The sequence below is a fragment of the Lineus longissimus genome, chromosome 2 (genome assembly GCF_910592395.1).
Source record: "Lineus longissimus chromosome 2, tnLinLong1.2, whole genome shotgun sequence".
NCBI lineage: Eukaryota > Metazoa > Nemertea > Pilidiophora > Heteronemertea > Lineidae > Lineus > Lineus longissimus.
The window spans coordinates 5,452,764-5,480,736 of record NC_088309.1 but is presented as its reverse complement, the minus strand read 5'-3'; the positions used below and the strand labels follow the sequence as shown (position 1 = coordinate 5,480,736).

General features: G+C 42.3%; 3 protein-coding genes across 4 annotated transcripts; 1 reads left to right on the top strand and 2 right to left on the bottom strand.

The window, feature by feature from the left end:
- Positions 1–96: 96 nt before the first annotated feature.
- LOC135503304 (ras-related protein Rab-34-like) lies at positions 97–12,785 on the bottom strand. 2 transcript variants are annotated; one of them, XM_064796830.1, is made up of 9 exons: positions 12,719–12,785; positions 12,080–12,172; positions 11,734–11,825; positions 11,298–11,363; positions 4,441–4,542; positions 4,199–4,263; positions 3,814–3,945; positions 3,436–3,630; positions 97–3,133 (listed from the first exon to the last, which is right to left on the bottom strand). In XM_064796830.1, exons 2-9 carry the CDS (start codon positions 12,146–12,148, stop codon positions 3,060–3,062), a joined length of 795 nt encoding a protein of 264 aa, XP_064652900.1. In that variant the 5' UTR covers positions 12,149–12,172; positions 12,719–12,785; the 3' UTR covers positions 97–3,059. The 2 variants fall into 2 exon arrangements, with proteins under 2 accessions (XP_064652900.1, XP_064652892.1); XM_064796822.1 differs by lacking the exons at positions 97–3,133; positions 3,436–3,630; positions 3,814–3,945; ... (2 more) ...; positions 12,080–12,172; positions 12,719–12,785 and adding an exon at positions 4,570–8,256 and having other exon boundaries at positions 8,539–11,363; positions 11,734–11,802.
- A 74-nt stretch (positions 12,786–12,859) lies between these two features.
- On the top strand, positions 12,860–14,940 carry LOC135503294 (large ribosomal subunit protein uL23-like). Its single transcript, XM_064796810.1, has 5 exons — positions 12,860–12,921; positions 13,569–13,800; positions 14,062–14,238; positions 14,580–14,649; positions 14,864–14,940. The coding sequence occupies exons 1-5, from the start codon at positions 12,885–12,887 to the stop codon at positions 14,876–14,878; spliced, it is 531 nt and encodes a 176-aa protein (XP_064652880.1). The 5' UTR covers positions 12,860–12,884; the 3' UTR covers positions 14,879–14,940.
- Positions 14,941–15,393: 453 nt separating this feature from the next.
- LOC135483970 (uncharacterized) lies at positions 15,394–22,248 on the bottom strand. Its single transcript, XM_064765043.1, has 5 exons — positions 22,117–22,248; positions 18,555–18,657; positions 17,841–18,145; positions 16,761–17,554; positions 15,394–16,442 (listed from the first exon to the last, which is right to left on the bottom strand). The coding sequence occupies exons 1-5, from the start codon at positions 22,246–22,248 to the stop codon at positions 16,196–16,198; spliced, it is 1,581 nt and encodes a 526-aa protein (XP_064621113.1). The 3' UTR covers positions 15,394–16,195.
- Between the last annotated feature and the right edge of the window lie 5,725 nt (positions 22,249–27,973).

Below are 27,973 nucleotides of genomic sequence, written 5' to 3'. Positions count from 1 at the left end.
CTTCGCTCCCCGGACATTCTATCCAGGGACATTTTAAACTTCTACACCGTCACCTCAAGAAGTGTCTGTTGCACACCAGAAACAACCAACTCGGAATTCAGCTCTTGGATGTTTATTTCATTAAAGAAACTACATGATATTTACAGCATGCATAGTCAAGGTCAAAGTGACTGACAGCCTCTATACAAATGTAGTTGTAGATGGCGCAAGTGGAAAGAGTTGAGATTGTCTGATGCAGTTCAGAACCGCCCGCTCAAGGGAGAAGGTGGCTAATCGACAGCGTTCCATACTGTCAGCTGCCCAGTCACTACCTTCCACAACACAGTCATAGTTTCATCACCAAATTCTACTCATGAAACACGATAAGAATAAAAAAATTTAAGGGATAATCCGCTTACTCCTTTAATATTATGTACAGCAACAGACAACAGAGTGATGAAGTCAGCAGTAGTTCTTGCTACCCTTCTAACAAATCTACTATTAAACTATATACAAACGTAGGCAGCGCAGTGGAATATAGCTCTACAGCTCACCAAATATATTATATGACAAATACATGTATATCATATGATTTAATGCTAATAGAGTATACGATTTATAGGCAAAATAGTTCAGGGTCTTTAAGACGTGAAACGGCAAATGTTTGGTCACCCATTAAGTTTGATCTCATTGTCATTACATGCAAGGCCTGTTTACAATCTATCGTCATCTTTATTCAAATCGTAATAGTTGTGACAACTGGACCTAACGATGTTTCTCCTGCCGAACAAATGCCGGCCGATCAAACACAAAAAGATCACCAACAGTCTTTCACCTTTACATATCGCCACGTTCCTTTTATTGTATTCGCAATTCTTTAAAGTAATACTGGTACAATCTATAGGTGGGCTGGGGTAAAGACGAAATTATTTACAAATCTTGGTTAATTAAAGCACCAGCTTCGATGGGCGATGCTTACCTGGGGTATGCCACAAAAATGAAGCCTACACCTGCCATAGTATTAGAGATATCAAAAAGCGTAATCATGGCGGCCATCTTGAAAACCAAGATGGCAGACATTTTACGAAATTTTCAATGGGTCCATTGGATACATCATACCCGAAAACCTGGGGTATGCTACAAAAATGAAGCCTGTATCTGTAAATGACCCCTAGGGGTTGTTCTATCACCCTGCCAAATTTCATGCTTTCCCCATTAAAATGCACAATTCTTGCCTTTTTGGGAGCTTAGCAGCTGGACTAATGTAGATAAAAAACAACTGATTCGTTTATACATTTTATTTACAGTGAAGAGATGTACATTTTATATAAAGTTACATTGTAAAGCACCAGAAGGTATGAAGATGACAAATTTAAACCATTGTGCTCTTGATATCAAAACCAATATTTTATTTCTTTGGACAATAAACTGCTCTCCTTCATGGACGAGAGTTTCCATTACGTTGTTATATCTGGTGCAGCTAAACAAAGCTAACTTGACTACAGAACCACTTAATTTCATCATTGATATGATAACTATTTGATATGCCTCAAGAGTTACATGTAAGTGGTTTACAATATTATAAAGCATCTACCCTCAAAGCAAAGACCAGGCAGAAAAACCAATGAACACAAGCACAAGCACCTGACTGAAGGCATTTTATGCCGAGAGAAGACTGCAGCACACCAATGAAAGGCAGACAGCCATTTCTTTCGTCTGTGCCCAGGGGTCAGACAGGCAACAAAAGCACCCACTTTTTGAAAGAGATGCTTTTAAGAAGTACAGGCAAATGAACAAATGTAGCAAAACTCTTAACAAAATATTAAAGCACACATCGAATAGTACAAAAAATGGTTGGATTACTTCCAAATTAAAACTTCCTTCCTTCACACCGTGACATCTTCTCTTTAATTAAAGCCCAATGTTAAATGTTATGTTGTACATTATAAAATGATACAAACTGTAAAGTGGATCAGGAGACATCATGACATCGCCACTTCAAGGTGGCAGGACCTGTATCATTGTAAGGTTTATCATCACTAATGCTGTCATCATCAGGATGTCTTCAATGATTAATTATACAGTGATTTCAAGTGTCATGATCTTAATGGACAGAACTCTGATAAAAACAAAGTGACTTGAGTATTCATATTCCTTCTGGACGGAAAAATGTTGGTATTCTATAAACAATTGATTATGCCTCCTAGCAAAATTTATAAAAGATTAAGTCATTGTTCACCAATAGAGGTAGATGGTTCAAATCAGCTCCAAAGAAAACCACCTTTAACAAAGGTTTAAGCTTACATTATGAACTGGTATAAATAGCTTATTGAATAAGGCTAATGTCATGACTCGTAAAAACACAATCTTGAATACAGGAACAGCAACAGGAAGGAGTAATCGATTATGGTACCTCATGGACGGATTCGACTCTATACAAAACTAGTAGAGTTGGAGGGGTACTTTTTTGAAATACAGATGCAGCACTTCTGCTGAACGTTTTGGCAGCATTAAAAACCATGCTGCAGTCTGCACTTTGACAGTTATGGGAAACTAATAACAGTGAATGACAGATCAGATATATGGACTTGCACGTGACATTATTGACATCAAGAATATTCTTCATCTTCTACTTCAGAGAGAAACTATAGGCAGAAGCCAGGTAGGGCAGATTAAGTTTCCATGAAGTCGTCAAAAGGGGTCTTTCTTATCTCATAGCACATCAAACTAATTAACGGTTGTAAGAGGAATGTGTTTATTGCTGAATCAAACAAAACCATTTCCTCTAACTCTGCATATTAGACACCTGAAGACCACCAATTTGACCCTCATGCTCCTGCCTATACTCCCCCTTAAAAATTATCTTCGTGTGAATAATTTAAACAAATAGTATCATACAAAAGTTGTGTTGATCATCATTTCCATGCCATTATAACAAAGATATCAGATAAAAATATTGCAAGAAGACAAAATATGACTAACGATATGCTGTCAATTTTCAGATTCTACAGGATTTATAGATAAAATAGTCTTAATTTCTCGAGAGCCAGTTTCACCGAATGTACGTAAGACCCTATCTTTCAGGTGTTGCAGCAAGGCAGTTTGATGCCACTGCTAGACCTCTGGTACTTATCTGGATCACTCCTGTCTAATTCTGAAAATACAAAGAAAGATAAATAACTATCTGCAACAAGCAGATCCAGGTCTATTCACGTAATAAGAAGAATGAAGGTTTGACCCTCACCAGGACTAGCGTTGTTCATCTCCATGTCCTTGAGCAAGACACTTTGCTCTCTCCAGAAGTAAATTGGCACCGACAGAAGTGCAGGAAAACAAATGGAAAGTGCACCAGAATTAGGCCTATAGATTTTGCTCAAAGCACAGTAGCACAACTCCAAAGAGTTGAAAATAAGACATTGAGGAAGCTGGCATTTTCTATTCTACTCTGGTACCTACTCAGTGTTCCTATGGTTACAGAAGCTTTCGATTTTTCAACTTCTTGTAACACCGCGTTCTCGAATGTCAGAGTTGCGATCCGGAAAATAAGCTCCCGCACATTTTCTCCGGTTTTAGAGGAACATGCCCAATATTCTGCACCAAGTTCAGCAGCTATTTTTTTGGCCCGGTCTTCCATTTCATTGAAGACTTCTTCTGACTGAAAGAACAAGGAAAATGATGGATAGACTACGTTTCCTAGCCAATGTTCATACAGTAGGACGAAATTGTCAACAAGCAGAACTTTTTCTTCAGTAGATATGACATCTACTTAAAAGGGATATGGTTTTAACCGGACCAAAACGAAAGGAGCAAAGTTTAACTTCACAACTGGAATACTTGCCACAAGGTCCTTTTTAGATCCGACAAGAAACTTGAGAGGGTCCGTTGCGTTTTCTGCAGCATCCTCCATCCACCGTCGACAGTTCTCCAAAGAGAAGCCGTTACTCATGTCAAATGTTGCGATAACCGCTAAAATAGAGATGAAAGTCAGCATTAGGACACGAGTGTTTTCTCAAAAAGAAGCCTTACAACCAATCTCTGAGGGAAGACTTTTCAATGTGTGAAGAAATTGTCAAAGCCCAAATACAGTCACCCATTTTGAAGCTCAGATCAAAGCATCTGAGGACTAATTTCTGGATATGAACTGTCTAAAGCTACACCGAGGCGAGCTGTTTTTGTCCAGAAAATGTCTTCTAAAGCCCTATATACAACATGTACCTACCCTGAGTTCCCCTGTAATAGGCAGCAGCTATACACTTAAATCTTTCTTGACCAGCTGTATCCCAGCTGAAAAGTAATGTGCCAGGATGAAATAATTCTTTTGCAAACCAGCTTGGAAAACATGGAGGAAAACGATGCAGAATGATGCCTTATTATCAAGTTCTACCAGGTACCAGGTTGTATCCCGTCTTTCTTTTTTGCACTTTTGGCCAATTTTTTATACAAGATAGACATTGTACTTACATCTGTAAATTGAATGGCATTGAAAGAATACTAAATTTCTCCACCTCGAAGTCTACACCGATCGTCGCCTTGTAATCTCGGTCAAATACATCATGGCAGAATCTAAAGTGAAATAATAAGAGACAGCGTTAGTGCATTTCTTTCAAATTCAAAAGAGAGATGAAGAATGTTTGATGACAGTAGAATCATGTTCGATCAAGGACACTTCCGAGGCAAAAAATGCCATTTTTTATACAAGGGTGTCCTTGGAGTCAAACCGAGATAGAGGGAAAAGAGCCATGTTGCTGACAAGCTCCCTCCACTGTACAACTGCAATGGACATCTTACCAAATTATCATCCCAATCACCACATCCAGATGACAGATTCATTTCCTATCCTCCTTATAATGTGTCACTTAAAGTTATGCTATGTCCTTGGCATAATAGATAGTGATCGCTAGGTCCTTCTCGATATGCTAACTCTCTCCTTACACCTTAGGAAAGTGCTTTTGATAAATGATTCCTGTATCAAAGGCAAAATCTACCAAGCATAACAACAAATATATATTTTCCAGCACCAGCTAACTTTATTTTAACCACTTAGATGTGCCTTGTTCCAGTTGTGATTCCATCGAAATGGTCAGTAAATCTAGAAAAGCCATGTGAAGCACCTACATTGAATGAAAGGTAATCAAATACACAACCTTATCAACTACCTACAATACAAATAAGACAAATGGACCTGGACCTGCACGTAAATTAGGTCTGGTGATTCTATAATGATTTTAGTACTTCAGTTGGCAGCATGCAAGTCAAACTTCAGAACTTCAACAGAAAGGTTGTCCCCAAAGCATGCAGACTCTGAAGTGCTCTACACATTTACAAAAGGGTACGTGACTACTCTGGGTAATTCTGGCAGTAACCACTACATGTTGACTACGTCACACCAAAACAAGACACCAGTGGCCCTTCACAATAGGCTTGCAAGCATGATATCATAACCATCAATGAAGGGGTTCACAGTCCTTTTATCTTCATTTAAAGAATAAGTTCTAACATCAGACACTCGTGAAACTGGCTATCAACTTCTCATACTATACATATGATAAAGATATACAATATAGAATAAAAATAAATGTGTCTGATAACTATGCATTTATGCAGACAGAGTAAAATGGCAATTCATGTGTGTACGGTTAAAATTCATCCTCTTAACTTTGGTCACATCAAGCATGGTTTAGGTACCGGTAAATTTACAGTGCAGTTTTCACAGGCACAGGATGTTTGTTCAGCACCACCAACATCGTCATAGATCTAGTGCCTGTGAAACAACTCATGCAACCACAAGATACATTTCATTTGATGTGACTTGTTCTAGTCCCAGGTCAAGTAACGAAATTTTGAACGTATGCTGAAGCAGCAAGTCCCCACCCCTCCATCCACAAATGTACACAAATATTCTACAATATCTGTTACATACATTACTATGACACAGCAGGCAGTAATTCCTGCACAGTCATTGTTTTCCCACAATATATATCAGTACAGTACCACGCTGCAATGGTAAAATGGTGGTGTTCTGTGGCAGTGAATGTTGGTATCTAACCCGATTGAGGAACTTGAAATTAACAGAGGTCGGCAGAAGTCAGTGGTCCAAAACACAATAGACTTCCAAAAAATGTCAATTTCATCCACAGAAGCTTCTCTATTGTATTGGACCAGTGACTATTACTGCCACTTTTTGACAAATAAGTCCCTCGTTGTGACCTTGATCTACTCAGTATGGCAACAAATCTTTTTCATGCAATCTAAGCAATATAATGTACAGCAAATAAATGGTTTGAAGAACAAAAAAAACTAAGCATTTGCATGCTTATTGACTACATGATAAAATAAAACAATAAATATACAATACATAAAGCTCTTTGTTAATGAAGAAACTTTGTCGATATCTGAAGTGAACACTACAATAAAGTTTAGCCAAAGAATTTGCTTGAATGATCCCATCAAAATAGACCACACGTAATGCATTCTTTTTTCCCACACAAACGTCTTGGTCGAAACAAAGAGCAGTAAGCTTACATGTTTGTTGTGCTGGCACACTTCTTACTCAAAAGTGAATCAACTGGGCCCAACAGCTCAATCAGCATTAGAGACTAATGCAAACGTAAGCTCAATGAAGCGTCATCTCCAGCGGTTGTTTTTGTGTGTTAGCACTTGCCCATGCTACTCCTAATGATGATTGAGCCACCGGGCCCTAACTATAGCATAAACTTATGAAAACTGAGCTCTCTCTTTTAATAATGATAAAGCAAATGATACGCTTATTGTACAATAAAGAACAATCAAAACTGACAATGAACATCAAATTCAAATACTTTCAGTAATTACAGCACACTCCATCACGACGTCACTTTAGTCTTAAAATCTTCTCTTTGCAACAAATAACAAGTATGATATAAACATTATTATCTACTTACACACGCTGTCCCTCCAAAACCATCACTGAATACAAAATCATAACATACACTTCACCATGCTACAGTTAAGGGCCACTGCCACCGGAGTCATATTGACATTACTTCAATCCTATCTGCATATTTATATGTCCCTACATGTATAAAGAGAGTTCAGCATGCCCCTCAACCCAAAACTACTGACTGTTTTAAAGAGACCATAGGAAGAGGTTATGTTTTCACACATCTGTAGTTTCTAAGACAACAGAAGTCTTCTGAAAGTTTCAACAAACTGATCATGTATCGTAGCCAGCCATGGTACCATCAAGTGTAGTTCATATTTCTTGTACAGCTGTACGGAAGTGAGGTGGTACGTAAAGGAAATTATTGCAATACCATTGGCGATTTAGAACATCACAGTTTTCCAGTAAAACCTTCAGTTTGGACTGAAATTATTTGGGTTTTGGTATATGGCTGTCCATTGTCCTGTGTTACCCGCAATATGGCCAGATGGGTTCCCAGGAATATGTCCAATTGGGACATTACCAACGAAAGGATGGTGGCCCATGTTTCCATGGAAATGTCCCAAGTTGCTTGGCATATTATGTGAGTGGCTTGTGTTCTGTGGAATAGGAGTGTTGTGACCTGAACTGTTTGGCATATGAACCATTGATCCCATTCCCTGGCGTTGACTCTGATGCATGTGTACTTGAGGGGAATGGGCGGTGTTAGGAGTTGACGGATTAGGCGGAGGGCTACCAGCACCGGCTAAAGTGACACCTTGAGACATGTTTGACATGCTGGACAGGTTGGCAGCATTCATTACACTAGCAGTCAAATTGCTGGCACTTGGTATAAACTGCCCACTAAAAGTTGACCTCATACGTTCATCAATTACATACTGTTCAATTGTATCGAGGCTAAAGAAGAAGGCAGGGGGGACATTCCCCCAATCGTTATGCATCTGGAGGAACCGCCTGACTTTCCCTAATGCGGTCACTGCATCCTGAGGGGTCAGAATCTCCTGGGGAGGGGGTCCACTATGCTCAGGTCTCTCTGGCTCGTGGTCATCAGGTAGCATAATATCCATCGTGGGCAAAATATCTTCTACCGGCATCTCTGGTATTCCTTCATCACATGTCGCCAACTCATCATCCGCATTCAAGTAGTCTTCAAAATGGAGGCTTTCTGGAAGTTTGTAGTATTGCTTCAACTTCTTGAACAAGTGCAGGCGACTATCGGGTGTCTTTTCCTTGTGCTTTTTGTCATCGAGAGAGGCGAGAATGGCCTCCTTGCTCTCCTCTGGCTCATCAAGGTGGACATGCATCTTCTTCTCAAATCCAGCATCAAGGAAACAGGATTGGATGGTGGAAGCACTCAACTGAAAAAACAATGCCCTCAGATATGATAAGTAATATGCGCCATTAAAATTTTAGATTTCATGGGTTTTCTGCATCAAAAGGATATCTGAAGGAATGCACTTAATGCCAAGAAATGTTAAAGTAGTATGATCTGTTCGAAGTTCAAGTTGAACAGAATGAAACTATCTGGAAGTGGAATCTACATTGTATTTTCAGTTTTACATGTTAAAGTGTGACTGTCATGTGAAGCTTTACAAAATATAATAGGGCAAATGATGAAAACATGTTTGAAAATATCTCACCTCCTTCCAGGCAGTCTCAAGCATCTTGGCGGCATCCTGCACTGTGACCTTGGGCAATGTCCCCTTCATGTCGTCACCAAGGCTACTCAGCATCTTCTTCATCTGGCAATAGCGGTACTCTGACTTGATTGACTTCAGAATCCCTCGATTCATCGGGTTGAAATGTATCGGAATGGTTTTCAGGCTAACGTTCTTCAATTCCTTGTTCTTTTTCTCCTCAAGCTTTGCATATTTTTCATCCGTGAATAGAATGATATGTCTATCATCAAGCTGCATTTTAGAATCTAAAGAAAGCACATAACTATAGAAGGAGTCTGGAGTCACCCATGAGTTTTCATCCATTTCGGAATGAACTGCACCAGATGTGAGAATTCCTCCATATGAATACTGTGACTTCTGTGAAAAGTCACCGACGAGAATGAGGGCCTCCTTTTCCGTCCCATCCATGTTGACGCATGGACAGAAAGTAATCCTCTCCTTACTATTCTCCCCTTTCAGACACTGCTCACCGTGAGCTGCTGCTATTTCGTTCGGCAGAAGCCCAAAGAGAATTCCGCCCCCGGCACAAACAAAGATGTCACAAGCCTCGTACTCCCTGATGAGAACAGGCAGGCACAACTCCTTCCATTCATAAATCGGTTCATCCACGGCACTGGACATATCTGCTGATTTCCCACTGAACTCTTTCAGATTGACAGCATTTCGAGCCTTAAATCTATCAAGCCAGCCGTTACTAGCTTTAAATTGTACATGACCGAGTTTCTTTGCCAATCTCTCTGCCTTTTTCTGAATCACAATGCCATTTATGGGTAGTTTATTGAGTTTACACTGCTCCATCCACTTTGTGATAACCTCTTCAATATCATCATATTTCAAACTCCGCATCCGCCTGCGGTCCCGTTGCTTGTCAGATGTAGAATTCAGATACTCTGCCATTATTTTTTCACGGCTACCCAGAATTGAAGACAGGGTGCTGCGATTTTTCAACCCCAACTCCCCAACGAGTCTCCGACGTGACATTCCTGCTGGTTTTTTATCGAATTCCTTCAGAATCTCTATTTTGCGCCACAGCGGAATAGAATGTTTTTTCCGTCCATTAGGAAGGGGCGGCAAAATATTTTTCTCTTTCTTCCCCGTACCTTCCTTTCCTTCAATCTCCCCTGTGACCAGGTCCCTAGATCCACCCTCCACCCCATCCTTTTCCTTCTCAGCACCAGCTTCAGCCTCCTGACCCTCTCTAGCTCCCACAGCCTGATCACCAATTGTCTCCACTTCATCAGTCTCAGCATCAACAGGCTCAACCTTCCCTCGATAAACTGGTTGGTGCGCCTTCCTGGGGTACCTCTTTGCCCGCGCTTTCCGCCTCCTTTTCATCGGGGGTCCAGATCCCTTTATTGGATTGGACTCGACCTCTGTTGATGCCTCTTTATAACTTATGTCCATTGGTACAGTTACTGAACTACCAACAACTGCTGGAATAATACCGATTTTGGTATCTTCAACACCAAGCTGAGTGTCCGCAACAGTGGTGTCAGTGTTACCAAGACTTGTCAGTGCTTCAGTGAATGCTGTATTCCCATGATGTGTGTTGCTAACCGTCACACCCACCTGAATGTGCCCAACATCTGACTGTGTGTTTCTAACATTGCATCGATTAAGGTCAGAACTATCAGGTCTACCACCACCATCAGATTGTACGTTCCTAACATGAGTCTGCGTACTGCTGATGCTACCCTGAGTGTCCTCAAAACTAGCTTGCGTGTTCCCGACTTTATCACATGCATTTCCAACATTAGCTAAAGTACTCCCGACATTACTTGGTGTATCTGCAACATTATCTCGTGCACTCCCAGCACACGACTGCATACCCTGAGCACTAGACTGTGAATTATCAATATTTGACTGACAATTCCCAGGTTTATTGTCCGAAGACTGAGGTTTCCTAGGAAATTCTGCAACTGACTCAACGCTGCCAGAATTGTTTTTTGCATAATCATGAACCTGATCATTGTCTTGTCGAGGCTGGAAGTCCCCTGGCACTACAATCTGGGTACTACTCTGATAATCCAAAGATCTAACAGAGGGTTCAGGGTTTTTAGCAGAAGCTGGTCTCCTATCAGTGCTTCGCGTAAACAGCTGATCATTACTCCTGGGATAGTCTGCAGCTGGTTCAGAACCCCTGTTGTTAGGGTTCTCATACATAGCCATAGAGTGTCTAGCATATTCCAAAAGAGACTCAGTGAATCGGGTTTCAAGTTCTGTGCTCGGATTAGCAGAGTTTGAAACTGCTGGTGAAGCCTGAACATCACTTGAATTACTGTACATTGGTTGTGAGAGCCTTTCATAGGCCACATTACTATTTCTCCCTATTTCTGCCGACGGAATGATATTTCCTTGATTATCAAAAACAGAATCGACGTTCCTTGCATAGTTCCTAGCTGTCACATTTCCTGCATCTTCTTGGTCATGAAATTCAGGTGAATTGTTCTGTGGGTTATCAAACTCCATTTGATTGTTCTGATTACTAAAAACTGGTCGTGAGGTCCTAGAGTAATCAACAACAGGAATGCGGTCCCCCTCTGCCATGTTTATTGCATATATTCCAAGAACAAATTATCACGAAAACAGATGCATGTCGCCTCTCTTCTGTCCTCAACAAATAAAATTCCAGCAGTAAACACACAGAACAGCAATAGTTTTTAGACAGTTTTGTAAAACATGGAGTGTTATTCTATTTCTAGGTGGAGCTGAGTACATACCTGTTCACCAGGCATGTCTTTCCGACGGCAACATCTCCAACCAGGACAACTTTGGACAACTTAACCCTAAAGGAAGAAATGATGAACATTGATAATACATTTTTTTATGAAATTTGTGGGAAATTGTATTCAAATAATGCACCATACAGTTACAGTCAAACTTGCACAAGTTTGTTTTTTTATTTAAGGTGTGATCCACATCATTATTTCATGAATAATCAGACAGAAGATGAAATAAATGTATAGCTTGGATTCTTTTCTTCGGAGAAACTGTGACAGCACAATCGTCAATGTTCTTATAATTTTCTTGAAGAGTATGATCAAAGTCAGCAAAAGCACAACTGCATCGACTTATTAGATTTTTTTAGACTGGAGTTCCAATCAACATGAACTGCAACATTACCCACTGAACTGAAAGTCTCCAGGTCTTACTCACCCCACAAGACCTGCCTTGTCTTGAGAACAGGCAGATTTCACAGCATGATGGAAACTGATTCTGTGGTACTCTGTTGCTTCGTTACAATAAGGCTGAAATCAAATCAAATCTTGATAGTACAGTACAGACAAGTTGACGAAATTGCGTCAAAAATTAGCCAATGAGGTCAAATCACTGTGGCGATGGGACATGGCAGTCGGCCTCGGAATCATAGCAGACCAAGATCAACTCAATTTTTTACTGATAAAAAGAGAGATTCCTAACCCCACATGTCACAGACCCCACTAAGGGAGTGAATTGGTAATCCAACTGTTAGTGTTGGACACATAACACATTTAAAACACACCTCTGGATACTTTGATATTATTCTATCCTTCGCAACATGGCGAGAGACAATCTTCTGCCCGCTGGTCATTGTTCGTCTATCAACTGGATAATCCTGAAAAAGAAGAAGTACATTAGTTTCTTGAATGCAACAGTGCAAGTTATAATATAAAGTGGACAGTGGTCAGTGTGCTGTCGTGTATGGTTGTTGGGAAATGTGTGAGAATATTTGTAGTTCATACTGCACAGCCGACCACACTTCTTTTTATTTTTAGTAATTCAACTAATTGTGGGTAAAAATCGGGTTAGCGACATGGTTCATCTCGACTCGAAGTCTAACGCCAAGGTCTAAAAAGCTAGTCTAGCTAACGCCAGTGAGGGCTTAGTGACTACCCAGAATTAGCACTCTAAGGTACACAAATCCCCAGATTATGTGGTCCCACCTCCCTGACGACCACGAGACTACCAACTCGGCATGAAGGTGGTCGGAATTAGATATTTATCATGCACTAAATTACGAAGGTATCGATTGTCGGATGCCCACTTCCTCAAAACTTTAGTAAAAAGTGGATAGCGCTGCAGTATCAAATCAATCAGGTTATCAATTATTGGGGAAGGGGACTTGTAAAGAATCTCTTAACAAAACCTGTTGTCAACATGCCTTTTCTGAATTAGTTAGTTTTCGCTTATTAGTTGGGAAAAATGTTTTTCGGCAGGAATGTTTACCATCGGCCTTTTCCGGAAATGGTTATCACAGCGCAAGCGTACCTGTTTCTGGACTCCCGTGCAAAATCTACTTGAATCCCCCAGTTCCGGCCTTTTCCAACATGGCTCCGAAGAAGACGAAGGCAACCTCGGGAGAAAGTGAGTTTTGTCGCGACGATTTTCCAATGAATGTCCAGTTGAAAAATAAATTGGTTGTGGAATATATCATCTTTGTGATATGTTCTGTGAAGGGTTTTGTTTTTCATCAGTTAAGTTGTTAGGAATTTCTTGTATGGAATGGTTTTCGGAGAATGTGAAACATACATTTTTGCCGAATGCACGTCGAAATGTACTATCATACACAGGTACAGGCACTGTCCATACAGACTACAGTAGGCCTAAGAGTACTACAAAAATACACACCGAATGACTGATGCCGTATACATTTGTCTTCATCTATCATCTGTGGCAGTGCAGGCCCATGTATTAATGGATCTTACGGGCCAACTGACTGTGTCACTTTATTTTAACCTTGTGACTGCGTGGCTAGTGGGGTGTGGACTGTGGTAGTGGTACTGAACTGGTGCTGACCACAGATTATGGCTCTGAACTCTCGCCTCCCGAGTGCAAGATCAACTATGCTGCTGCCCCCGTCGCTAATGTGAAACTTGTGACAATCTGATAGTTATGTCAATGTGGTAGTGTACTACTACCATCGAAGCGACAGATACTGAGATAGGTTCAGTTCCGGTATTCTTGAAAGATAACGGATTTCACTTGAATCTTGAATATTTTTCTCTTTGCAGAGGGTGCAGCTAAGAAGGGTGGCAAGGCAGCCCCTGCAAAGGAGACTGCCCCTGCCCCTGCCCCAACTAAGGCTAAAGACAAGGCGCTCAAAGCCAAGAAGAATGTGCTTAGGGGAGTCCAAAACAAGAGGTCAAGGAAGATCCGAACGTCGGTCCACTTCAGACGACCCAAGACCCTGAAGCTTGCACGTGCTCCCAAATACCCAAGGAGGAGCACTCCAAAGCGACCTAGGTAATTATCAGCAGGAGTTATGTTGTCAGTTGTCACCTTCATTTTATTCAAGTCTTATGCCAGTGCCACAAGTTTCAATTAAAAAGATAGTTCCAAACTAAAACAATGTGAGGTCTAGTTCCCCTCACAAGGAACTGCATTTAAAACAATGACCACGCTAATTGTGTGCATTGTTGCTATGCTCTGCACCTTGTGATCTTCTTTTGAGTGCACCAATCTTGCCTTGCCATCTTTTGCTGAGCTGACTTATCTTTCTTTCAGGTTGGACCAGTTCAAAATTGTCAAATTCCCCCTGACAACCGAGTCTGCAATGAAAAAAATTGAGGACAACAACACATTGGTGTTTGTTGTTGACAAGAGGGCCAACAAGCCACAAATCAAGCTCGCCGTCAAGAAGCTGTACGATATTGATGTAGCTAAAGTGAACACATTGATCAGGTAATCATTGTGCCAAAATCATGAGAAACTTACTAACTTTTAAAAACAAGTTTTAACCAAAGTTGTTGCCCCTAGACCTACAGAATTGAAGTCATTGGCAGATACAATGTGCGAGCCAATCTTGAGTAAACAAGGGTCCATCATCGAGTGTAACACCAGACTAGTTGTGTGTTCCACTGAGCAGAAATTTCTAAATAAAGAAGCTCTAAAAATAAAATGCTGCAGATAAATTCATTGATGAGCCTTGGCCCTTCCCTTTCTTGGCCAGGAGTTACTGCATCTGTTACTGTAAAATATTATCTGTACGTAATAGCTTTCTCATTGAAATGTCTGTTTTTCAGGCCTGATGGTGAAAAGAAGGCATATGTACGGTTAGCACCAGATTACGATGCATTAGATGTTGCAAACAAGGTAAAAATCTTTGTTTTTCAAAGACCACTGTCGAATGAGAGTTCATGTATTCAAAGTCAACTGATTGTACCGTTAATTGTGGAAATCCCTTGTTCAGGCATCGGTGCCAGTGCTTCTGTGTTGATATTGATGCAGTCTTGTACAGTAATTGATAGAGAGATCTAAACTTACTTCATATTTCTTGGTACTAAATGTCTCCATCTTTCCTTTTCAGATCGGCATCATCTAAATGCTATTTCCCGTAAAACCTGTACATTTTGTAACAATGAAAATAAATAATGTATGAAAGAATTTTGATATTGTCAACTTCTTGGCAACCAGATGCATGGGCAGAAATACAAAGCTACTGGTGTCAGACAGTAACCATCCAGATCCTTTTGTCCAGTGGGAAGTTGTTGACAACAGCATTGGCAAGTGGAAAATCCTGTTTGCAATCGCTTTGTGCATCATGACTGTACGTGATTCTGAGAGCCACGGCAGTCTGGAGAAAAGCCCCTTCCCTCTGGAGTGTTGGAATTGGTGCAAGATCCAAACTTGATCTGAAGACTACCTGTCTTCCATGGCTTCGATCAATACTGTGACCTTGCCCTACAGTATATGCACCAGCGGGAATAGACAGAAAAGTGCTTTCTTGGCCAATGTTCCAAATTGAATGATCTAATAAAGAGGTTTGTCAACCTCGAGCAGTAACGGCACTGCATGCTCGCAAACTGATCGGGATCTTGTCACATTCTCTTCTTCGTCTCCATCCTGAGATTGAGGGCATATTCCTTCCTCTCAAATATGGAGAAAATATAGCGGGCTTCTATTGAAAAGGCTGGTTTATGACCATTTGTGACTGGGAACTCGTCCTTTGAGAGAAACATAATGGTGTCTCCATGGATGACTAGTATCATTGGCTTGGAACGTAGTACAGTACTACAACTTCTGGTCCCAGAAAGTTGATGGGGTGTCTCCCATGGCCACTGGCTGTTCTCCAAGAGACACCCGACTTTCATACAAGACCACACAAAACTTTATACAGATAAACTTTAATAATAATGATACAAAGTACATGTTCAAAATAATATTTATATTTACAATAACAACAGAAAGACTATAGTTTGCGTTGAATTTGAAATCCTGTGTCACTTCAGTATTGTCACTTTGGACTCGAAAGTCGAAGGAAGGGCGATGCCGCGTTACACTTAAAATCGGATAGGAGCTGTCCGGACCCGTCGTGCACTTCACGTGCAGACTGTAATGGACGTCATCAATTTCAGCGCCGTTGCTGCCTAATTTTACAGAATTATGACTACTTTAGCCCAGTTTACACACCCTCGTTTGAATAATCATATAGAATGCAGAATATTTGAAGAATTCAGCAAAAATCCAATAGGGTTACGACGCCGTTTATATGATATGATATGGCTAGGCTAGGTTGCGACAACTTAGATTGTGTTCCGTGCTTAGATCATGATGATCCATTATATATAACGTGGCTGGTTTTTTTCGGCCATCACTGGAGTTCATAACATCATATCACATTTTCACAATATATGTTTCATCAATAAACGAATGAAAAGTCCTTGTATCTATAGTTTAACCCCTCCCTCTTCTGTAATTCCATACGTTTGGCGTGAAGGACCTCGGAGACAAAGTCGGGATGAATCGTATACGAAAGAGGTTTCCTGGGTATAGTATTGGAAAAGAAGGTGTCCCATACTTCGATGTGCACCTTGGGTGGGTCGGGCAGTTGTTCCGGCTCTGGGCACTTTACTGTGAACTTCAAACGTTCGTCGATGCACTTTTTCCTGAGAAAGAAAACATGCAAGACATTGTCACAAATAGGCTCTACTTTGGCTTGGATAGGTTGTCATACCCGCACTCCGGATGCAGCAGACGTTGGCCGGGCACCTTTTCGATCAAGTTATTTCGAACGATCATTTTGTAAGCTACCGGAGGTAACTTGAACACCGCCCTTTTATTCTAATACATGTTATAGTCGCATCGAAAACACAGGACAAAAGCACATCTTGGACCATATGTTACCGGAGTGTGAAAGGGACATCACTTCCTTGGAGAGAGTTTCCATGGAAGAAAAATTCCATTCTACATGTACATGTACTTACTTGATGTTCAATGGATCTCCGTGGACTTGCATCCTCCAACCATATTTGGCCAACAACTCATCATAAGTCAAACCAGCATCACTGTCTTCCTTCGATATCTGTGCGCACTTTGAAGGAGTTGGAGCACACGGTCTTGAAACACGGCTGGACTTCTGGCTCCCAACGGGCGCGCTCTTGATGCGGTCTCGATGCGAGGACAACAACGGGGTCCTTGCGGACGGGCTTGGTACAGGTGGTGACATGCGAGGGTCTACAGTCGCATGGCCAAGGATAGATTCGGCTGGAGTTCGTGACTTAGGTGGGGTGCGTGGTTTCGCACTTGACGCAGGTCTCGGAGGCGATGGGGGAGTCAGAACTTTTGGTATCTCCGCGTCGTCGTATGGCGTCTTGGCTGGTGGTTGAGGTGGTGACGGAATAGGAATGGAGAGATCTATATGTTGTTCAGTTGTTACTCCTAGATCCTGGACAATGGCACTAATCTCTGTGGCAGGAGGTGTCATCTGCGGCCGTACCGGACCCGCACTCTTTACAGATCGCCTCGAAGCAGGGGTTGATCGTTGTCTGGAGGAGGTAGCACTCTTTGCCCGTGATGGACTTGGGGATCTCTGCGGGGGTGTGGGAGGAGTCAGTGGTGGCTTGATAGGCACTGATCCGGCGTAACTGGCCTGGCTTTCTAAGAAAACCTGTGGTGTCTCCGGGATGACGGGTGTGTCGTATGATGGGCCGTAGTAGCTCAGATCAGGGTAGGGTATTCTGGACATCGGTGTCCTTGGCTTCGCATACTCTATTACTTTCTGTACAAAATAGAGAGAGAAAACATTGCACTTGCTGACAGTTAGAAGCATGTGTCGAACGGCTTCCTCTTTCGTATAGGTGTTATGGGTGTCGGCGAAGAAGACCATAATCAGTAGCACTGGGCATTATCAGGCGTGATTACGATAATGGACGAATAAAGGCCTTCATCAAGACGTATGACGGACGCGGCATGCACTTTTTCTGAATGGATGTCCCAAGCGAGCGACTGTTTCACAAGACGTAACCGTAGAAACTAACTAAGTGACATAAGAAATACTGGTCTACCTGTGAAGAAAAACCATCTTCGTTCATCCAGGCCTCTCTGGCCGCCTTGGTTGGTGACAGGACGGCTGATTTGCTCCCTGGTCTGATCGAACCTGAGGATGTGAGATACCTGATGCGGGTGGGACTAGCCTTCCTGTCCGATCGGATCGACTGGCTTGTCGCTGCTCTGGACCGCTGAGACGCTTGAGACCCAGCCCGAGATGTGGCTTTGGCCTGGACGTAACCGAGACCTGGTGGTGGTGGGACCTGGACACCAGGCACCCCTGAGTAAGCGCTGTACCAATGTTTGAAGAGGCATTCTTTGTCTGTAGGAAACATAAAATATGCTAGTCCTTATTTGATCACTTCGTACACTTGTTTTACCATTGGATCATATGAACGTCCACATTGCCGGTGGCAGAAGGTTAGATGAATGGGAAACATATGTCCTTGATAAAACCAATCGTCGAACTTTGCTCACTCATCACCGACCATGTTGTCACCGTAGGAAATCAATAAGAGAGGAATAGGGGTGGCGATGGTAGTCTTTGGTTGTGACTCATCGGTCATAACAGTTGTCCCTCCGAGACGTTAGTTTCTCACTTTGTAGATGTTCTAAGCCAAGACGCCCCAACCCCGACCCCGGCCATCAGAATGATAACCAACAGTAACGTTGTTTTCAATTGAAGACGGTAAACACCGTCAGGACTTGAACGGGTTAGGTGACAAACTTACCATAACCGGATAACTGCTTATAAGCTGGCTTGGCGTAGATGTTATGACTTGGCGGGTACCACCCGTAGACGCCCTCGCGATGGGCAGTCGCCTGTGGCTTCATCTGAAACGAGTCAAGTTGAAAGAGGCGTTGAAGGAGAACATGCACGTTGCCATTATTTTACCGCATGACGGTTGCGATTTTGTCCAGCTATCGGCCGATGGATGAGGCAGCCACCTGCACACGTGTCTACCCCAAGATATGTAGCCAAGCCACCAGTGACAGATTCTACTGGAATTCACTGAAAGAGATACGTCTTTGCGGAAAATTTCTGTAACCGTTAGGGATAACGCGAACTTTGTGCTTTTGAACAAGCGGGCTCAGTTGTCACGTCGTGGTGAGGCCTCGACCATCAGGACCAGCTAATGGGTGTAAGTTGGAGAATGGACCTAAACTGTGGCTAGTTTCGCGTATGCTAAACGTAGACGGGGTTCTATGAAGTCCTTACCCAATTCATATATAGGCTAGGCTCTATGATTATGGTGTAAATTTAACCTAAAGTAATGGTTGAAAACAGTCTTAAAAGGTCTACGCCGAGCTCACTAACACGATTTTGTTCCGGTAAAAACTCTTAGGCCTAAAAACAAACATCATTAGGCTTTCATTGGTGACCAATCTTGTTTGCCGTAGGATATTCATTTTTCAAATGAACTATGACAGGCATTTTCATTCCACTGACCTTGGCAAGAGATATCTTGCCAAGGTGATTCAAACAACATTGACAGTGACAGAAACACATCAAACGAGATAGTTGACAGGGATTTTACATGTAGGATTTTACCCAGTCTAAGAATTCCTGGTGGCTACATTCCAAAATCGGCGGTAATCCCCCTGATATCGCCATCCTGGCATTCGCATTAGCACTATCAGGCTACAATGACAAAATGAAACTTAACACATTATGTCAGATTCTACTAATCAGTTTGTAGCTTTATTGGTCTCCATGGTAACAAGATGGCGTTAGTCTAGGCTAGATGAAGGGTTATTGATTGTGTTTTGTTGAGACTATTTTGACGTGATTATATGATTATTGGTGTAATTGATGGGCGACAAAATGACAAAAATGACTGACCACCTGTGCCACTGACCAAACATCGAAAGGGTTGTGCTGTTGCGGTAAATGTAAACCCTCATGTATACCTCCCTCCCTGGCTTCTGGTTGTGACTTTGGCGGAAAGGATAACAGTTTCTCAAAATGAAACTGCAACCAATATGCGCGCAATCTGCTGCTATTTTTAAACAAATGGCCGTCTCTGAATGACCGACAAAGCTTCGGCGTGCTGCAACCCGGGCTGCAACATGGCAACGTGTTTACATAGCAACGAAATACTGTGTTTTCTTATGGTTTATGTCACTGTGTCAGAACGTTGCTAGTCATGCAACAAATCAATGGAAGTAGATTTATGTATCGGTTGCTATTTACGCTCAAATAAGTCGTATTGATTTCACGGTATGGAACATACCCGAGAGTTAGTAATTGATGCCATAATGATACCATCAAGACGCCTTCATATTATCAGAATCTATATATTACTGTCAGAGTGGCGTGAAAAGGGCCATGTAATACCCATCCAGAGATTAGGCTATAGCCTATTATGATGATTTGCTAAAACGTGAAGCGATGGATTCGACCCGGGGAAATTGAACTCCGGCTGTAACTAAGCGATTTTTTGCCGCCGGGGCGACCACAGCGGGAAAATGTCCGACTCCTAATGGAACCATTCGGCATTTGATCGTTACACAGGGACGGAGTTTTACCAGTGCTAAGAGCATTTGCGGCTGGGTGACCCAAGGACATCGCGGCAACATCCATGATGCGATTTCCGTCGAAAATTATTGTCACCTCATACCACAGTTAGTCATCAGTAAAGAGAAATAATGAGAAATGAAGCCGAACTTACCATTCGAACAATGGGTGGCAAAACCACTGAGCCACTGGCTGATCTGTTCATACATCCATATAACAATTCCATAGTTTGATAAAATAACCACCAACATATATCATAACATGCCGTGATGCTTTGTGCCCAAGGCTGAACACATCAGCTGAAGAATTCTATCAAAATTATTCACACATAACATCGCACTTTCGTCGTTATGGTCAACAGCAACGTTGCCCAAGTCTGATAGTAATTTGCCTAGCTGACTTGATGAATCAGAGCATGGTGTGCACAAAATGTGGACAAATTCATCTTTCATCTCATACTTCATTGGCACACCATTGGTTTACTCAGGTGACCCAGAGCAAGCACTGCACTATAAAATTGCATGGTCGCAAATTAGGGGCCTACTTGAAATCAACTGAAGCAAAGTAGGACGTCTCCTCCTTAATTATGTCTTGCCTTTCACAAATGTATGCCTATTTTCATTTCAATTGAACGGATGTTGGGATGGTATTAAACTGTCATTCAACCACCTGACTGGTCATCTTCCCGGGTTGTCTTCCTTCAAATGTCCAAATACGCTCCTCAAGGAACCATCTAATGAAATCAGGGGTTAATATTCGCTGAAAAACCCTGATTTTGTTAGGATGGACTAGGCGGGGCATTAGATATGAATCATCTATGGGTATACAGTACCTTTTCTGGTAGTTTCGCATCGGTCTGAGACTGATGTGTCCGCGTGCGTGAAATTTAGGTAGGCCTAAGCGGCACCGAAAACACAAGAAAAAGACTGTGAAAACGAAAGTTATTCCGATTACTCGATCGTCGCTCTGATCGGATCGATACTTTTCGAAATAGTTACAAAAGCATTTATTTGCCCAAGGCCTATATATCACCCACATACATCATTGGCCTCATTTTTTCAATATAAGGTCAGCCGGTTTTTTTGTCTGAACACGTTCGTGCCATTCATCCCTGTCGCATGCTCCTCCCCTCGTGCACAAAGGCGCGCTCGTTAGTGCCGAGTGTTAGCCTTAAGTTCAGGATGGTGTCATCGGGCAGTGGAAAGCCTGTGTTTTACCCGATGATTCAAATGGTGAATTCTATCAGCAAGTGGCATTTGGTGGAACGAGGCTTGCTTTGTAACAATGTTCTGGACGTGACTCGGGATAGAACCATATATAACTTAATATGATTTACGGGGCATCATAGCCAAAAACTTTGCAAAACCATTCTCAGGCTTACTTTCTAGTAATACTAATAAACCGTCTCAAAGTATAAGGGCCACATTAAATCATATGCCAAATATATAACCCACGACAAGGGGACAAACACGTAACCCTTCAAATACTGCACAATTTGATATATGGCACGTTCCCTTTCATCGAGCAACAACAGGCCTGACAGCTTTAAATGGATTTAGGTCGAGGCTCAAAAAGGATTACAGGTTTACCGTTCAACTGACTTGAAACAACTATCGCTATCGAAGATGGAGATGGATAAATGTTCCAGGCTTGAAGCAGTATCTGTGATCGGTCAGAATATATTGAGATATATATGCCTCAAATCACCCCAATTTCATCGTGCCCAGTGTCACAGCGCGAAGAACACTATATGAAAAAGAAGGAAATTTTCTCACCTCGGTTTTCACCTTATCTAACAATAGTGAAATATCTCCATTTTTGGCCTCCGTTTGACTTCCCTCACCTCTGTTTTGTTTATTCTGCTCCAAGACCAAGATGAACGTTTGGAGACAATCGATCGTCAACATTATAAATCATATTCAATCATTCATTCTCTTTTATTATTCCATCTATTGATCCTACCTCGTGAGAGTGTGCGCATCTTGCTGTGAATGATTGCCTGAGAATAGGAGATACGCCGAGTCCGAGCCCCTTCGGACGTTCTTTAGTGTCTTTTCCTTTCGCTCCAATTGAAAGTGGAAGCCACAATCTCTTATCATGCAATACCAGGCACGAAGTGGTCCTTACTAATTATTCCAGTAATTTTGGACTCGGACTATAAATTTCACTCAATATTCCCATCAGCTTGATTGTATCATAATTATACCGAATTGCGCGGGGAAAAAGCATAATTACATAGGCGAATAGTATCAAGGGGGTAACATTGTGTGGAAAACTGCAACTAAGGTGGTTAAAGTGTGAATAACTATCGCAACTAGAATAACTGTGATAGACTACTATTGACAGGTCCACATTTTGAGTTTGTCTCCGCATGTTTGTCTCGAGAAATCTAATAATATTTATTCACATTTACATGTGTTCGACCTGGCAAACCAATCAGATACAGATCACAGTACATGTCAAAAGTAACATATTTTAAGACTGATGCTGTACTTTTGACCGGTTGCATTTAGCTCAAGAGAATCACGAATGTGCCCAGTGGCGAATCATGAATGTGCCAAGTGGTGGGCATCCTGGTACCAGCTGTCTTCAATATACTCCGCCTCTCGATAGTTTAGATGTAACCGCGGGGCATATCTTGATTAAGATGCAAACCCTGGTAGTTAAGATGCGTTGGATATCCAAACGCAACTACCCTGCGCACATCAAACCCATTGATACGCGCCTGATACTGCAATAGAGAGTTCTAGAAACGCTGAAATAGCGCTTTTTATCAGCATAATTGAGAAGTCAAGGTTATTTCTTTTTGGAACAGTTGACCTCGAACCTCTATACATTCTCATGACAATTTGAAGGCTTTGCATTTGTAAAACCATTCTACATACCTTTTCTCTGGCCAGCAAATAGGCCTAGGAAATACATGTACATGTACATAGACCTAGCAATAATCCATCAAAACGGAACAGCTTACCTGTAATTTGGGTTTATAACGGTCTTTTTCGGCTGACGTGTCCGCCCAAAGAGCACGATCCTTTTTTACGAATCAAAGCCTGGAGAAAAGGCAAAGAAGCGGGGAAACTGGACAACTTTTAAAGAGATATCTGTATCTTTTTCATTCACTTTTTATATTTGTATATCTCCCGTGCTACTGAATCGAAGTCCGCCATTGCGATCTGTCAGGCCTAGTACTTCCGTTTACTAGTTTCTATGGAGTCAAGCCGGTTTTGTTATGCAAATGCACCGAATAAATCCACCCATGACTCAAAGCACAATTTACAGCTTGGTGTAGGCCTTGTCACTGAAAGTCTTAGAGATTTACTATTGTTGGCAAAAAGAGATAAGCCAGGCATGTCTCGGACGTCACAAATTTAATGCAAGTATATCTAATCCTTGATAGCACATTCTATGTTATTATTGATATCAATTCATATTTTTGTAATGCAATGGGTTCATTATCCAAGAACTAATTAGGTGACAACAGGGAATTTCAGTTTGTCCACGTGTTTAAACATGTCCATAGTTTGTCATTGCATTTTGATGGGAAAACTTTATTAATACAATATGAATTAAAAAGGCAGTCTACAGTTCAGGCACGAGTTCATTAGCTCACCTCTTAGCAGAGGTGAGCTTATCCCATACCGTGGCGTCCGTCGTCCGTCGTCGTCGTCGTCGTCGTCGTCGTCGTCGTCGTCCGTCGTCCGTTAGCAGGGCACGTTTCGTAACTGTTAGAGCTATTGAGTTGAAACTTGGTACACATGTACCCTTATGTAATGACACCTTGGAGACCAAGTTTCGGTCCGATTCGTTTCATGGTTTGGCCACCAGGGGGCCAAACGTTAAAAGTGAAAATGTGCAAAATTTCCTTAATAGTAGTCGGGAAATTTTGAAAAAAATATGGTGGGTACTTCTAGCAAAGGTGCATCATATATCCTCCGGGTTTTTGATTTGACCTCCTTTTCAAGGTCACAGAGGTCAAATGGTGTAAATTGGCCGTTAGGATGTAACGATGGCACGTTTCTAAACTGCAATGACTATTGATACCAAATTTGGTACACATTTACCCCTTAGTCAGGTGATCTCAGGGACCAAAGTTTGGTCCAATATGATTCACCACTTGACCACCAGGGGGCAAAATCCAAAAACCTTAAAAATGTGATTATTCCTTAACTTCTTGCCCGATTGCCACCAATTTGATATCATGGGTACATCTAACCACCATACAGTATATGTCACACAGGTTTTCAATTTGACCTTCTTGTCAAGGTCACAGAGGTCAAATGACGTAAATTCGCCGTCACGCCGTAACTATTGCACGTTTCTTAACTGCAATGACTATTGATCACAAATTAAGTACACATGTACCCCTTGGTCAGGTGATCTCAGGTACCGAAGTTTGGTGCGATCTGATTTGCCGTTTGGCCTCCAGGGAGGGGGCCAAATCCTAAATTCATCAAAATGCCATTATTCCTAGTAATGACTTGCCCGATTGGCACCAATTTTATATCATAGGTACATCTAATTCTAACAACCATTCAATGTGTCACCCGGGTCTTCTTTGATTTGACCTACTTTTCAAGGTCACAGAGGTCGAATGTACTGTAAATTGGCCATTTTGGGGAAATTGTAATTGCTTGGACCTACATCAAACCTAACACTACATGACACAATACCATGCTCTTTATCCATCTTTCCTCCACATGAGGTGAGCACAATGGCCCTGGCCATTTCATTTTTCTTATAACATTATGTGCAGTTATCCCAAGTATTCCAGAACTTTTTCCGTTTTTATGACAGTCGGTAGCCCTGTACCAGGAGATAGATTTGAATACAAAAATTATCCCTGTTAAGGCCACATCTAGTAAAAAAAAACATCCTGAGGAAATCGGGGGCTAATGTTCGCTTCTCCGGCCCTGCACACAAACTCCTGGTTTCCTCAGGATGGTGAAAAAGACACACACATAAGCACTGTACCAGGAGGCCCCACTCTGTATAGTCCAGTGGATGAACAGGATGCAGATGGCAGCACTATAGGGTAGTTGTCCCTGCTACGCGGTTGGCAAGATTCGGTCAGGTTGTGACTGTCCTATATATCTCTCTCGATCACCGTGTTGGCAAGACAGTGGGGAAGCCAGGTCGCATTCGGTCGGGTTGTCTGCCTCTCCATCACTCTGCCGAGCGTGTAACAACATAGTGCAGTGGGACAGCCGAGCCTGTCCTGATTCGGTAAGGTTGTTCCTGCCCTGTCTCGCTTCCCCATGTTGACCATCCTGGCACCAGTGGTTTTCAATATACTCCGCCTCCCGATATTTGTATGGGAGGTAGGATTATCAAAAACTTGAATCTCAGGATGCATGTTGGCCAGACAGTGGGACTACCCTGTTTGATTCGGTCTAATTGTGGCCGTCCCATCTCTCGATCTCACCGTGTAACAGTGAGGCAGCCATACCTGATAGAGTCTAGTTGTGACCATCTCCACGCTGGAGCTCCACCAGGTCTGGTTGTGACTCTGGTTGCAGATGTCTCATCTCACAGACTCGGCAAAATAGTGGGACACCATGGACAAATTCGGTTTAGTTCTGACTTTCTCATAATGCCTACCGTGCTAACAAAATGGATATGGTGGGGCAGTCATGTTTTATTCGGTATGGTTGTGACAATCTAATCTCTTTCACCATGTCGGCAGGTCGATGTGGAAACCGGTCCCGACACGGCTTGGTTGTGATTGTTTCATCGCTTTCAACGTCTTCGCAAAATGGTGGGAAAGCCAGGTCCGATTCGATCTGGCTCGTTGTAACTGTTTTATATCTCACCGTGAGGCAGACAGGTTAGATTTTGTCTGATTGTGGCGGTCTCATCTCCCTGGTCACATTTATGTATGGCACGGTGGTGTAGCCATGCTCAGGTCAAATTTGAACTGGTTGTGACTGTCTCATCTTCTTCACAGGTTTGGCAAAACAGCGAAACTGCCAGGGCCGATTCGGTCTGTCTGTTACTGTCTCTTCCCGCTCTCAATGCAGTGGAGCAGCCAGTCTAGGTTTGGTTGTGACTCTCCTATCTCTCGCACCATTTTGCCAAGACACTGGGGAGTCGAGGTCGGATTCGGTCTCGTCTCTCTTAGCACGTTGGGAACACAGTGGAGCTGCCAGGGCCGATTCAGTTCGGTTGTGACTGTCCTTTGCTCCCTCACCCTGTAAAGCAAGACAATGGCGAAGCTGGGCCGGATTTTATAATTCGGTCGGGCTGTGCCTGTCTCTCTCTTAGCGTATTTAGTCGCAGCATAGTGGAGCTGAGCTGCCAGTCCCGATTCTGTTAGATTGTAACCGTGTCATCTCTCTCACAGTGTTTGCGAGACAGTGGGCCTTCCAAGTCGGATTCGGTCTGGTTGTGGCAGACTAACCTCTTATATTTTCGGAAAACGGTGGGGTGGCCAGGTCAATTGGGACGAGTTGTCACTGCCTCATTTGCAAGACGCCGGAACTGCATGCGATTCGATGTGTTTGTGACTGTCTCTTCTGTCACCATCTTGGCAAGACGGTGATGAGGCGCCAGCCCGAATTAAGTCTGGTTGTGATCCCTCTGTTTTTGGCGAAAAGGTAGGGCTGTAAGGTCCCATTCGGTTTCGCTGGGATTGTCTCATCGGGGCAAATTTGGAACAAAGGCATTCCATGCATAATATCACAACCTATTCATCTTGCACACAATGCAAAATCCGTCTGCATCGTACTTGACTACACAATCATGTCGGGGACAGAGACGAGAAAATCTGTGTGACTTCAATTCGGAACCATGCCCACATATTGGTGTTGTGCATCAGTCCTTAACTCTCTTTGCCAGGAAGAGAGTAAGAACTGATGCACGGCACTATTGGCATATTTGGACCATTTTTGAAGAAAGACATACAGTCTGCAGAATCACAGTCTGTCCACACCAAACTGAATAAAGATCTAAAACGAAATATTTCAAAATTCATTACCCTCTTTAATCCAAAAGGAAAATGATCAAATCAAAATCAACATGATCAAAATTAATGGTGGTATCAAAAATATATGAATACAAAAAGTGTAAATGTGAAAAATGTATACTGTAATGTATAATGAATAATGTACCAGACTGACATATCTTGTCCATTTACAAGAACATACTGATAATTATAGCATTACGCAAACTAAAGAACATGTACATGACATTAGGGACTAAGGAACATCCAACCACCGTATCTGAATGTCAATCTTAATGTTCAGACTAAGGGGTGGTGCCCTTGACATTCACACTGAATCACATGATGATGAATCTTTTAGACGATAAGACTATATTTTGCCACAAAAAGCTGAACAACCAATTCATTAGCAGCTATCGGAACCTTTGGATTTCGCATTATTTTTATGCTCAAACAAACAAGAATAAACTGGGCTGGGTGTGTCATTTGACTGTGATTTCAAGTCCTCTGAATTAGGTGTGAAAAAGCCCTTGTGTATCTGTCCTGGACTGACACCCGTAATGGGAGAAATAGTTGGTCTTGGTCTGGCGATGGACCTCTGCTGCTGAGACGTTTTGCTTGAATCTGTTACAGCTGGGTCTGAATAATGCGCATCTCCCATTTGGTGACTGGGGTGTGGTGTTGCCCAGCCAGAC